This window comes from Sipha flava, unplaced genomic scaffold (assembly GCF_003268045.1).
Source record: "Sipha flava isolate LNK unplaced genomic scaffold, YSA_version1 45_pilon_pilon, whole genome shotgun sequence".
NCBI classification, from domain to species: domain Eukaryota; kingdom Metazoa; phylum Arthropoda; class Insecta; order Hemiptera; family Aphididae; genus Sipha; species Sipha flava.
In genome coordinates, this window is record NW_020273227.1 from 1075201 (window position 1) to 1087630 (window position 12430).

The following is a 12430-nucleotide window of genomic DNA, read 5'->3' on the forward strand; positions in this document are numbered from 1 at the left end:
ATTTGCGTCTTCAAATGTCATTTTACAAACTATTATTAGAGAAGTGAATGAAGGTAGTTCGGTTTATAGTTTAATTGTTGATGAAGCTCGTGATGCGTCAACTTTTGAACAAATATCAATATGTGTCAGATATGTACATAAATTAACTATAAAAGAAAGGTTCTTAGGATTTGTACAAGTAGAAGAATAAGATGCACTAGGCCTAACTAATTCTATTATCGAATTTTTAAATTCAGTTGGTTTAGATATTACAAAATGTATAAATCAATCCTACGACGGTGCATCAGTAATGTCTGGTTCTACCAATGGCGTACAAGTAAATATTAGAGAACTTTCTAAAAACAAATGCCCTTAAATATATTGCTATGCACATCGGCTTGATTTAGTTTTAGTCGATGTTGCTAAATCAGTTGAGATTGTTGACAATACGATTGGATTACTTGAAGTAATTTATGCATTTCAATCGAGTTCAACTTTACGTTATAAAATATTTTCTGATGTCCAAAAAGATTGTGAAACAATTTTAAAAGTCCCTCAACATAGTAATACTAGATGGGTTGCAAAATATAAAGGTATTCATTTTTTTTAATTCGTTTTGAACATGTCATTAAAGCTTTATCACAACTGTCAAGTAGCTCAAAAAAAAAAAAAAAAAAAGAGGCCGTAGAAGCCAAAGGATTATTAAACCAATTTCGATCGTTTGACGTATTATTTGTTTTAACATTTCTTGATAACCTTTTATCAACTATCAACGTACTTTCAATACATTTACAATCTTCTTCTCTTGATATAATTAAGTGTTTAAATTTAATTGATGCTACAATAAAAGAGCTTCAAAGTTTACGTTCGGATGAATTTTTCAATAACTTTTATAAAAAGCTCAAATTATGGCTTCAAATTTAAATATCTCTATGGATAATTATGAAAAAAGACAGAAAAATATTAATAGTACATTAAGTGATTATGTAATTACTTCAACAATTGGCTTAAAATGTTATAAAACTACGACTCGAAAATTGCGAATTATGTATTTTACAGTAATAGATAATATATTGAATGAAATGAAAAAAAAGATTTAATAACAATTCAGAATTTTGAACTGCTATTTCAGTATTCAATCCGATATCGACAAACTTTTTAAATGATGATTTTGTTTTAAAGTGTATAAATTATTATGGAGATGATAATTATTTCTCTGACCAAGTAAGAAGTCAAAGCAAATTAGCAAAAAATATGTACAGTAGTTGTAAAAATATCATAGATTTTTACAACGAAATATGCATTATGGGGCAGTCATTTGGAGAAATTAAAAAAGTCATGGAACGAGTGTTAGTTATACCTATAAGTTCAGCATAGGCCGAAAGAAGTTTTTCAACAATGAAAAGGATAAAAACTTATTTACGAACATCTATGTCTACTACACGTCTTCATAATTTAGCGTTAATTTCTATTAAGAGGGAGTTAAGTTTTGAATTAATTCAGGATCCTACAAAGATTGTTAACGAGTTTGCTAAATTGAAAAATCGAAGACTTCAATTCACTAAATAATTATTATATTTTATATTTTTATGTACTTATAATTAAAAAAACTATTGTTTCAATTGTATTCATTTAGGTATTATTCAGTTATATAAAAACTTAATTTTATTTTTTAATATGTAACTTAAAGTATTATTAACAAGTCAAATAGGAGGAATAAATTGTGTTGTTTTATATTATTTTATAATCATTTTTTCTAATTCAATTTAAAAATATTATTAAGTTTCTAAAAAAAAAATAATGTGTATTATGTACATACATAAACAAAAATAATTATAACCGGGCCTATCCTACATTTTGATCCTGGGCACGCCTCTGATTAGAGTATTTGTATGGTTAATAGTACTTTTGTGGAATTTTATTGTAGTAGCTAGAAGCTAAAAAGATGAGTGTTAACATTTTTAAGTCATTGTGGAGTGTGAGATTACTGACGTACCAGGGAGAGTTTGATTTTTTTGATGTTCCCCAGAGTTGAATACCGTAAATCATGGCGGGTCGGAAGATTCGTGATTTATATTTATAGAATAACTAACATATTTTCATAAGTTAAGAATTAAATCTATGACGACGATTTCGATAATCTAAGACCGAGGCCAATGAGTAAAAATACTGTGAGCACAGTTACTATGGAGGTGATTGTGATGGCGGTCTTTCTCTCCTCGGTCCCCTTTGGTGATAAATGATAACGGTGCGACGGCAGGTTTTCAGGCATCAGTTTCACAAATTTTTCACGTTCACTCGTATGATCGTGGCCATATCGTATCGGACGGCTGGCCTCTCGATCGTATGATTTCCCACTATTAGCCACTCGTTTTATTAAACATTGTTTCCTTCAATATCCGTTTTACCTCTGGTCCGTCTTAATCCATTGTTGAACAACAGAGGACATTCGAACGAACGACATACGTTTTTAACGAACACTACAAGACGTGTTCTTCTGTTCTGTTAAGGTTGTAGTGGTGGTCATTTAAGCCTATTCAAGTGAGTGGTGGTTTGGGCTGGTTTACTTTTATTTTTATGTTTACGTTTTTGTTCCTCATTAGGTATCTCTAATATGGCTCGGGGTCAGCAGAAAGTGCAGTCGCAGGCCAAAGCGGCCGAGAAACTAGCAAAGATGAAGAAACAACAGGGACACAGTGCCAACGAACAGAAGAAAGCCGCACAGAAGGCCTTAACTCATGCCTGCTCCATTTGCAAAGTAAGTGGCCTATGACGGCCTGGATCCATTCTGTTATAGAATTTGTTGATTTGCAATTGATGCCGACACAATTTATTGTGTTAGTTCAAAATGCTTAAATACTTAAACATTATCCCCTACCATTCTTTTTAATCAAATTTTTACGATTAGCTGTGTCTTTACACAAAATAAAGATTAGTTTATTCATTTTATTATTGATACTATTTAACTTCAATACTGTTAGAATAATTTATATCATATTTTTATTTTTGATACAGCAAATATTGGTGCAAGTCTGATAAATTTTGATATTCTTTTTATATTTTATGTATTTATTAATTATATATTTTCTCTAATGTTAAGAGATTTAATGCATATAGCTAGTTATTTATTACTCGAAGGTATGAATATTAAGTTAATTTGTGTTTGGCCATAAATTTAATTAAAATTATTATAAAAATTGATAGGTACAACTTTCACTATTGACAGAATAGTATTTAAAAATTGCATTTCATAAGGTTATGAAAAATAACCATTTCAAGTCAAAATTAAATAAAATAAAATTATATTAAAGCTTTTAATATAATAGTTCTTATTTTGTCTACATAACCGCCTACCTATATCTTATTTTTCAAATAAATACATAAATACAATTTATTTCTTTATAATATACACATTTTGTTTTCTGTATACATCAAATTCTGTTGTTTTTAATTGATAACCTTTACTCTAATAATTTATGTTTTTAATATTTATTAATTAAAACATGCATTTCTAAAAATAAACAAATGTATTAATTTTTTAACTACTTAATCTTTAAAATTTCAAAGTGTATGATTAAGTTAAAATTAATTTTTTTAATAATGATTGTTCAACAGTTAGAAAATTAATTTTAGATTGATTAATTTGTTACATTCTATATAATTTAAGTTTAAAAAAATTATCATACATTTTTAGTAACTTTTAAATAATGTTGTTTGTAAATTGTAATGCATTATTAAATTGTTAATTAAATGATTTTATATTATAATTATATAATTATGTATTTTTATTTCCAGGCACAGATGCCTGATCCTAAAACATATAAACAACACTTTGAAAACAAACATCCAAAAAATATTATGCCCGATGAACTAAAAGACATTTGATGAATATATCATGACCAATAAGATTTTAATTGCGTGTACAAATATCTAAAAAAAAGTAATATTAAAATTTTCTAAATACTGGATTTAATCATTGTTTTTTTTTTCATAAAACTTTTTTTACATTGTGTAAAAGATAGTGTGCAAGATTTTCTTTACCATTAGTTAATTTAAACTACAGTACTTATGGTTCTTAAATTTTTCAATGAACTTCATTGTGTTTTGGATTGTTTAACAAACCAAATGTTTACATTTAAGTAATGAAAAAATAAATTGTTTGATTAATTATACTAAAATATAAATATTACCGAATTCTTGTATATTTATTATAATTTAAGTAAATTTCAATACATAAAATTTAATTTTATTGGATACTTTTAATAACACTTAGTTTTATTTTTTTTACCTTTAGTATTAGAATAATTTAATTTATAACGTCTTCATTATTATTTTTCTGGTGTGCAGTAGAAAAAAATTCATATTTAATGAATAATTATAATAATTTAATTTAAATTTAGTTTATTATAATAATTAAAATTAAATTAAATTTAATGTTAAATGGTATTAATATACTTGTATATAATGTTAAATTTTGAACAAATTAAATACCAATTTTATGACTTATGAATTAATCAAGTTGGTACATATCCTAACGTATGTTGCAGTGGTGTATATAGGGGGAGACCCTATGCCCAGCCCATAGTGAAATTTCAGATTCAATATTTATATAATTATATTTCAATATTAATTATTGCGAAAATACAAACAACTATACTATCAAAACAGATTATAAAGCTTTAAATCCAGTTTCAAATTTGGAATATTATAAATGAGATCATAGGAAATATAAATTAAATAAATAAGATTATAAATAAAGATGGTATTATTATTGAATCTAATTTTGATATTTGTAATATACTTAATGATTATTTCATAAATGTTACTTAAAGTTTGGATACTGAATATTCAGTCAATGGTAATGTACCAGTAACTGAAAATAATAATTCCAAAGACACCATATTTTTGAAACTATTAAAGCAGTACGTAGATGTTTATAGTAAAATATAGGAAAAATATAAATTTTATCGTTCATCCGCCAAACAACCTCTTGCATTTTTAGGAGGCCCCCAAAGTTTCACTTTATCAACTTAATCGCTAGATGCGCCACTCTGTATAAAATGTTTTCACATCAAAAATATTTTGCACTCAATAATATTACTCATAATTAGAGCAGGGGACTTGTAGCATTTGTATATTTTTTTGTGCACAGTCACAAAAATAACAGAGTACGAAACAAATACGTTTTATGCTTCCACAAAGCTAGTGTTGAAATTTTATTGTGCATATAAATGCATATTTTGCGTGGCTCAGTACACGGGCTAAATTAGAAGCCAAAAACTATGATGTAAATATAATCAATATCACAATTCTAAACGAAATTCCAGGCGACACGATAACGTACCAATTCATCGATTGCGTATTGAATCAAGACGAAGTAGTCAAATAGGTATCCAACTGAATTCTTAAATTCACTAGATTTGTCAGGTATGCCATCGCACGTCCTAACATTGAAATTTAACGGGCCCATAATTATTCTACGAAATATAAATTCACCATGACTCTACAACGGTATCAGAGTTTCAGTGAAAAAGCTGATGAACAACATTATCGGAGCAACAATTTTAAACGGAAAAATTTACTGTTACCACGGATCCCAATGATTTCAATATATATGATTTTCAAATTCAAACGTTTGCAGTTTCCGGTGCGTCTCACCTTTGCAATAATCATCAATAAAGCACAAGGACAATTTCTAAAATTGCTACAAGTGTGTGGACTGAATTTGGAAAATCTATGCTTCTCACATGCAGGGATGGCGCGAGGAGGTGGGCAATAAGAACATCTGCCCAGGGCCCCGCGCCTTAAATTATAATTAAGGCCCCACGGTTCTGATTTAACTGAACTTAAAATATTTTATTAATATAAATTATAAGACTCAACATTTATTTTGCCCAGGGCCTCGCAAACTCTAGCACCGTCACTGCTCACATGGACAGCTGTATGTGGCATGTTCAAGCGTCGGAAAACCTTCAGATTTATTTGCATACGCACCAGAAGGTAGTACAAAAAATATTGTGTAAAATGCACTTCAATAAATATCATTCACTTAAATACTTGATTTTTCAAATACTTTTCTTGATAAAACGAATAAAATTACATAATGATAAGCTAAATTGAATATCGTTATAAGATTATTACGTAGTACATTTTAACCGTTATCTATCTATATGTATAAAAATATACTGCTAGCATAATCACAGATAAAGATTTTAACCACAGTTTAAGAGAGGGATGGCAAATCTATGTCACGCGAAAAGTTTTACTATTATATAATATATAATATTATAGGACCTATAATATAATATAATATAAATAATTAACAAAGCAATATCATTATAATTATTATTATGTACCTAAACTAACCTTTTTATATTAATACATTAATTAAACAATCAAATTAAAATATAACAAAATATAATATTTTTAATATTTTTTTCATGGTACGCTCTATAAAAAAAAAAAAAAAAATTGTAATTTTGGGCACGCAGTGTTCAAAAGGTTTGCCATCCCTGGTTTAAGACATATGAGAAGTAAGATTTTTAACGGGTTTCGAAGTGCACGGGTTCAGCTAGTTAGTTATAGAATTTTTGCTTAAATTAAAAATAAGTTATATGACAATGTTCTAAATTAGGTATTAAAAATATTGGGCTTTTTCAACCTATAGGTCACATTCTAAACTTACATTTTTAATGCGGGCTATATTTACTGATTCATTTTGATCAAATATTCAATTGATACGATTATATATTGCATCATATATTATATTATTAATATCTTTGATCACCAATCAAATTTATGAAATAATTATCAATGTATATTTACATTATTTGGTTCGATTTATATTTGTGAACAAACGTTTTTCTGTATGAATTACGCAAAATGTTCAGAAAGATCTCGTTTGACTGATGAACACTTACACCAGTGACGTATACAAAAAATGTATTCGGGAGAGACTACTATGGACAAAGTTTAATTATCACTGCTATCTATAAATTACTAACAAGACACAGTAGGTACTTATCTACATTTCATTTACAGAATGTTCTAAAACAATTTGACGTTGAACGCAAATTCTAAATAAGCATAAAGCACCATTAAAATATAACATACGTTTTAAATAATTTTTAAGCTTTTTAAAACATTACAGGGGGAAGGGGGGCTGTAGCCCACTGGTCCCCCTATATACGTCACTGACTTATACTCCTTATTAGGAATTTGCATTTCACATTTTACTCTAAATATTGGTTTAAGGAAAAAAAAGCCCTAATTTCATACTAATTTATTTCTAAATATATACTCTAAAATCTAATATGTAATTTTTTTAATAAAATTAAAAATTGTAAAATTTGATTTGATTTTTAGTTCTTAAAAGCTTGTTTTATATTTTTTTTAATTAAAATTTTTATTTTATCTTTATTTATACCTATAAAAATTTCTGATTTTATAAAATGATCATAGGCCAGTTAGAATTCTTTCGTGGAATGGGCACGCCTGCCATAGAATAAACTTGCACCATCTGGTGAAAAAATAATTTATTGTGTTATAATGATAACTTTTTTAAATTATTAATTATCTATGCTAGTGGTTTTTAACTAGTGTGCCGCGAGATCGACTAGGTGTGTCGTGAAAAATGCCTGATATTTGAAAATACCGATTGATGAAACTATGACAGTTAAATGTCAATTAATTGTGCAGATAATACGATACATATGTAGTTAAACTGTACGCTTTTAACCCAACTGGATATCTTAGCGCGTAGCCAAAGTTTTTGTTGTTGTCAAGTGCATGAGTGTGCCGCGAAAATTTGTGATGTAAATGGTGTGTCGTGAACAAAAAAAGGTTGAGAACCACTGATCTATGCATAGATTAATTAATTTAAGTGGCCACATTACACTAATTATGTTGAATATATTTATTGAGTTGCCATTTAAATGATTCAACTTGTTTTTAAATGTTTGTATTAATACGTGTAAAAATATACTAAAAAAACAAAAGTTCCCAGTTAGGATAATTAATTTCATGAGTACTAATTCTACTATATTTAGTAAGCTCAACGGGGCTTTAGAATACATCCTACGTAACCAGTGAAAACATACAAATTTTTATAAATCTATACTAAGATATTTGATACACTATCACAACTTGTTAAAAAAAGTCTCTAGAAATTGATTACAAATTAACCTGTTTTTTTTTTTTTTGTTTACTACTAAGTGTGTTTTCACATTTTCTAATGCTTAACGATCTATATGCATTAAAAAAATTATTTACGTTCCAAGAAATAACTTTACTTGAAACCTAATCTATTATTGTAATTCTTAATTTCTTATTTTGTGACTATATAGAGAAATATTTGATATGGGTAAAGCAAAAAGATTGAACTCTACAACATTTATTATTTTATTCACGTACTGCGAGTACGTATTTTGAGAATAATGACTTAAGAAGTCGTTGAACGAGTTTATTAGTTAAAAATTAATATTATTGGTTGTTTTTTATTTGGAACGTTCATCGGTTGCAGCAGTATAATTAATAATAACGACAGTGAATATAAGGCCTTCATGGGTGGCTTTGGATTTCGTATTCTTACATATAACGACCATGAAACGTTCGAAAGTTGACAACTGAGCAACGGGTGTAACATTCATAGACCTATAAGCAGTGCTCGACTAGGCAAAATTAAAGAAGGGAGACTCTATTTACTTTAAAAACAAGACCGTCCCCAAAACTGGCTGAGCGTTATGTTTATAGCGTAATCATAGTAGGGGGACGCTAAAATTTCTGAAAATTAGTTGGGATACTCCATCCCCCTGCGACCCCCCCCCCCCCCACTAGTCGAGCACTGCCTAAAAGCAAATAGGAACCATCGTCACGAATATTAAAATGTCATAGTACAAAACGATGGCGTGATGAGTGATGTTGGATGTTGGTAGCACTGTTATAAATGACGCTTTAAAATTTACAGTTCCACGAGAGTTTTCGATGTGACTCACTGCGGTCGAAACACCGACTGCACCGTCGGCCATTTTATTCGCGTTCTCGTTCATTTGAACGTGATTTGCTCGTGGTTGTTCAACAGCTATTGATCGCACTTTTCATTTCTCAATTATTGTTTGTTCTTTGACCATCGTTTTTGTAACTCTCTTACCGTTTTCGTCCGCGTTATGCGGTAAATCGTTTTCTAGTGTTGTAACGACATTACGGTGTTCCGCAGAAACTAGTGATTGATAATTATTATTCAAAATGAGCTACAGCAGACCACCGCCGAGGATCGAAGGTATGGTGTCGCTGAAAGTTGACAATCTCACCTATAGGACGACACCCGAAGACCTTAGGAGAGTTTTCGAGAGATGCGGTGAAGTTGGAGACATTTACATTCCCCGAGACCGGTTCACGCGGGAAAGCAGAGGATTTGCTTTTGTCAGGTATCCAATTACACAGTTTTTTTTTTTGCACGTTTCATTAGTAATGTTTGTCGGTTACTCCGGACCATTCGCCTCATTGGTTAGACATGCAAAAGTGATTACAAAGTTTACCATTGAGCATATTTCGATACAATTTATAATCGCCTTTAAAGTTGAGCTTCCTCAATAGTTTTTGGGTCGAAGTTCCTTTTTAGTGGTTGTTCGCTGTGATCCGAAACTTTGATCTTATATGATTTGCGATTAACACAATTTTTTTTACTGAAACATTGGTATTACCAGTTCCCTTTAGTTTTAATTGTTTGGTTTCAGGTTCTACGATAAACGCGATGCTGAAGATGCATTAGATGCCATGGATGGTCGTATGTTGGATGGTAGAGAATTACGTGTTCAAATGGCTCGTTATGGTCGTCCTACTTCACCGTATAGGAGACGTCGCAGAAGGTATAATTTTTAATTTAATAATTATTTGACTATTTACAGCTTCATGTTCTTCAAATCTGATTGATGATAATGAGATGATGTTCGGCAAATTGAGTCATTCAACATGTAATTACCAATGATCTTTCAACCCAACTATTCGTCATTGTTTTGTGTAATAAGTCTATGTGCAAAATAATGAAAGTTCTATATTCATTAAATTTATTTTGTAAAATGGCATTTAATTAATATAAAATGAATAGTTTTAAATAATATAACTAAATAAAAAATCTAAATTAAATTTTAAATCTTGCTGGTAAGGATTTTGCACACTAGTTTTCATATTAAGCAACATGATGCTATGGTATAATGGTTTAGGTATATTGTGTTTTATAATTTTTATTTCTGTCATATTTATTATGTTAGTTTTTTTTTCTTGATTTTCATTTTATTCATACTTTAATTTTATTATTAATATTTAGTGTTTCTTACATGATAAAAATAATTCAGTAACTATTTGACTTAATTAACTTAAATCATTAAAAATAATAACTAATTTTGTTAAAAAAAGAATGTGAGCATTGTTAAACCCCATTGATAGCAGCGGCACTATTTTCAGGTGTGGGGTGTAATTGGGGAGTGGCGGCTGAGTGCTGTGGCTGAGGCTGAGCTAAGGTGTAATAATCGTGCTGACCGCAGCAGAAGGCGAGGGCGTTGTTCCTGCCAATAGCAGATGCATGCTGACTAGCTGCTGATCAGCCGAGTGCCAGTTGCAGATTTCAGTTTGCTGACTTTAAATTTAAAAAACTAAACAAAGCAATCCTGAGTCATCCTGGCAACTCTGTTTAGGGTTAGGAAATCGCAATTTGTTATATTTTTTTATGAAGTCCTTTTTCGCGCTTGAAGAATTTTAATCTTGTTAAATTTAAATGATAATAATTTAACCCCTAACAGATCGGAATAAGTTTAAATATCATAAACATTGTCTTATGTTATTTATTTTAGTTAATACAATACATTTAATCATGCATCTATGCTATTTATTTAGGTCTCGTTCGCCTAGACGTCGTTCATATTCTAGATCCCGGTCTCGTGGACGTCGTTCACGTTCTTATTCTCGATCACGATCACGTTCTCGTTCTGGTAGTTCAAGAGGACATTCAAAGTCAGCCAGTCGGTCAAGATCATAAGGTAAATTAAATAAATTAAATTATTTAGCCAAGTGATGCTTAAAATAGAGATAAGTTTCCATTTTTTTAATGTGTATTTTATTTTACTTGTTCAATACACTTTATTAAATAATTTTAGCCATAGATTTATTAATTTTTTTTTTAATCATATTTCAATGAAACTTATTGTGAACTAATTGTACTATATAACTCAACTCTTAATAAATAAATTGAACAAACAATTAATTCTAAATGTTGCTTATTATAAATTACTGTAGTTAGGATTGTAATGGTATATTCTACATTTTTTTTTCAGGTGTGGATTTTTTTCAATTATTTGTGGCAAAAACAATTTTAGGTTAAACTACTGCAAACAACCATTTTATCTACCATCATAATTTTAAAAATATTTCATGACTTATTAATCTCTGGAATATTTAATTTCATTAAATATATAATCATACATTTTTGTAGCCTAAGTTTTAATTTTTTTATTTGTATAATTATTCATTTAGGTATAATCTGTAGAAAAAAATTAAGTATATATAATATTTAGTTTATTTTGAATAATCTTTAGGATCCTGAATAATTTCCAACTAAACCAAATTTTAATCTTAAGCTTTTTAATTACCCTTAAATATTTTTATGGTAAAATATTATATTAAATAAATCTTATATTTAAATATAATGAAATATGTTTTATAATTTTGCTTTATTGCATACTATATTATTATGGGTATAATTATAGATTAGTCTAAATTTAATAGTGTAGCAACTGGATTTTTTGGACCCATCCACTGATTTTCTTAAAATTTGTAATCAATGATCCACATTCTCCCTTTTTTAACTAAAAAAAGAAGCACAGAAAGAACATATTTTTTTTAGATTTGTATCATAATGGTTACTTGCTCATCTGTTATTGCAAAAGGAAGTGATATCTAGTCATAACACATTAAGGATTGGACGCCACTTTATGAAAAATTTTATTTACATGAGTCATGAAAATACAAAAGATACTTACTTTATATTGTAATATAGTAGTGAATGTGCATTCAATATTTTCAAATTATAAAACTTAATTATATTTATTTTTTTTAACATAATACTTGAAGAAAAAGTATGATAGAAGTATATTTAAAAAAAAAAAAAAATTATAAAATTACAAAATGTCTTATTTCAAGCTTGAATAATAGTATTGTGTATGTGATAATACTGACAACATTTTAGTACCCACTAAAATCATCTAGACTGGTGTTAATCTAAATTTACTGTGTTTGTTTATATTGTACAATTTTATCAGCAGTTAGAATTTTTTAATGCTATACTTGCATAGCAATTTACAGAAATACTTGGTTTATAATCAAGTTTTAGAGTACAAGTATTACATTATGTGTTCATAAAACTTAGGTTTGGTTGCATTGAACCGATTATTTGAGATTA

General features: G+C 28.7%; 2 protein-coding genes and 1 long non-coding RNA gene across 4 annotated transcripts; all 3 read left to right on the forward strand.

The window, feature by feature from the left end:
- Positions 1-2213: 2213 nt before the first annotated feature.
- On the forward strand, positions 2214-3952 carry LOC112689617 (zinc finger protein 706-like). Of its 2 annotated transcripts, none has more exons than XM_025563405.1 (3): positions 2214-2524; positions 2583-2737; positions 3775-3952. In XM_025563405.1, exons 2-3 carry the CDS (start codon positions 2594-2596, stop codon positions 3862-3864), a joined length of 234 nt encoding a protein of 77 aa, XP_025419190.1. In that variant the 5' UTR covers positions 2214-2524; positions 2583-2593; the 3' UTR covers positions 3865-3952. The 2 variants fall into 2 exon arrangements, with proteins under 2 accessions (XP_025419190.1, XP_025419189.1); XM_025563404.1 differs by having other exon boundaries at positions 2216-2520.
- Positions 3953-4792: 840 nt separating this feature from the next.
- LOC112689618 lies at positions 4793-6033 on the forward strand. Its single transcript, XR_003149135.1, has 2 exons — positions 4793-5747; positions 5878-6033. It is a non-coding gene; the product is annotated as an uncharacterized LOC112689618 (long non-coding RNA).
- Positions 6034-8956: 2923 nt separating this feature from the next.
- On the forward strand, positions 8957-11455 carry LOC112689619 (serine/arginine-rich splicing factor 2). Its single transcript, XM_025563407.1, has 4 exons — positions 8957-9404; positions 9714-9845; positions 10870-11012; positions 11307-11455. Exons 1-3 carry the CDS (start codon positions 9223-9225, stop codon positions 11009-11011), a joined length of 456 nt encoding a protein of 151 aa, XP_025419192.1. The 5' UTR covers positions 8957-9222; the 3' UTR covers position 11012; positions 11307-11455.
- Positions 11456-12430: the final 975 nt, after the last annotated feature.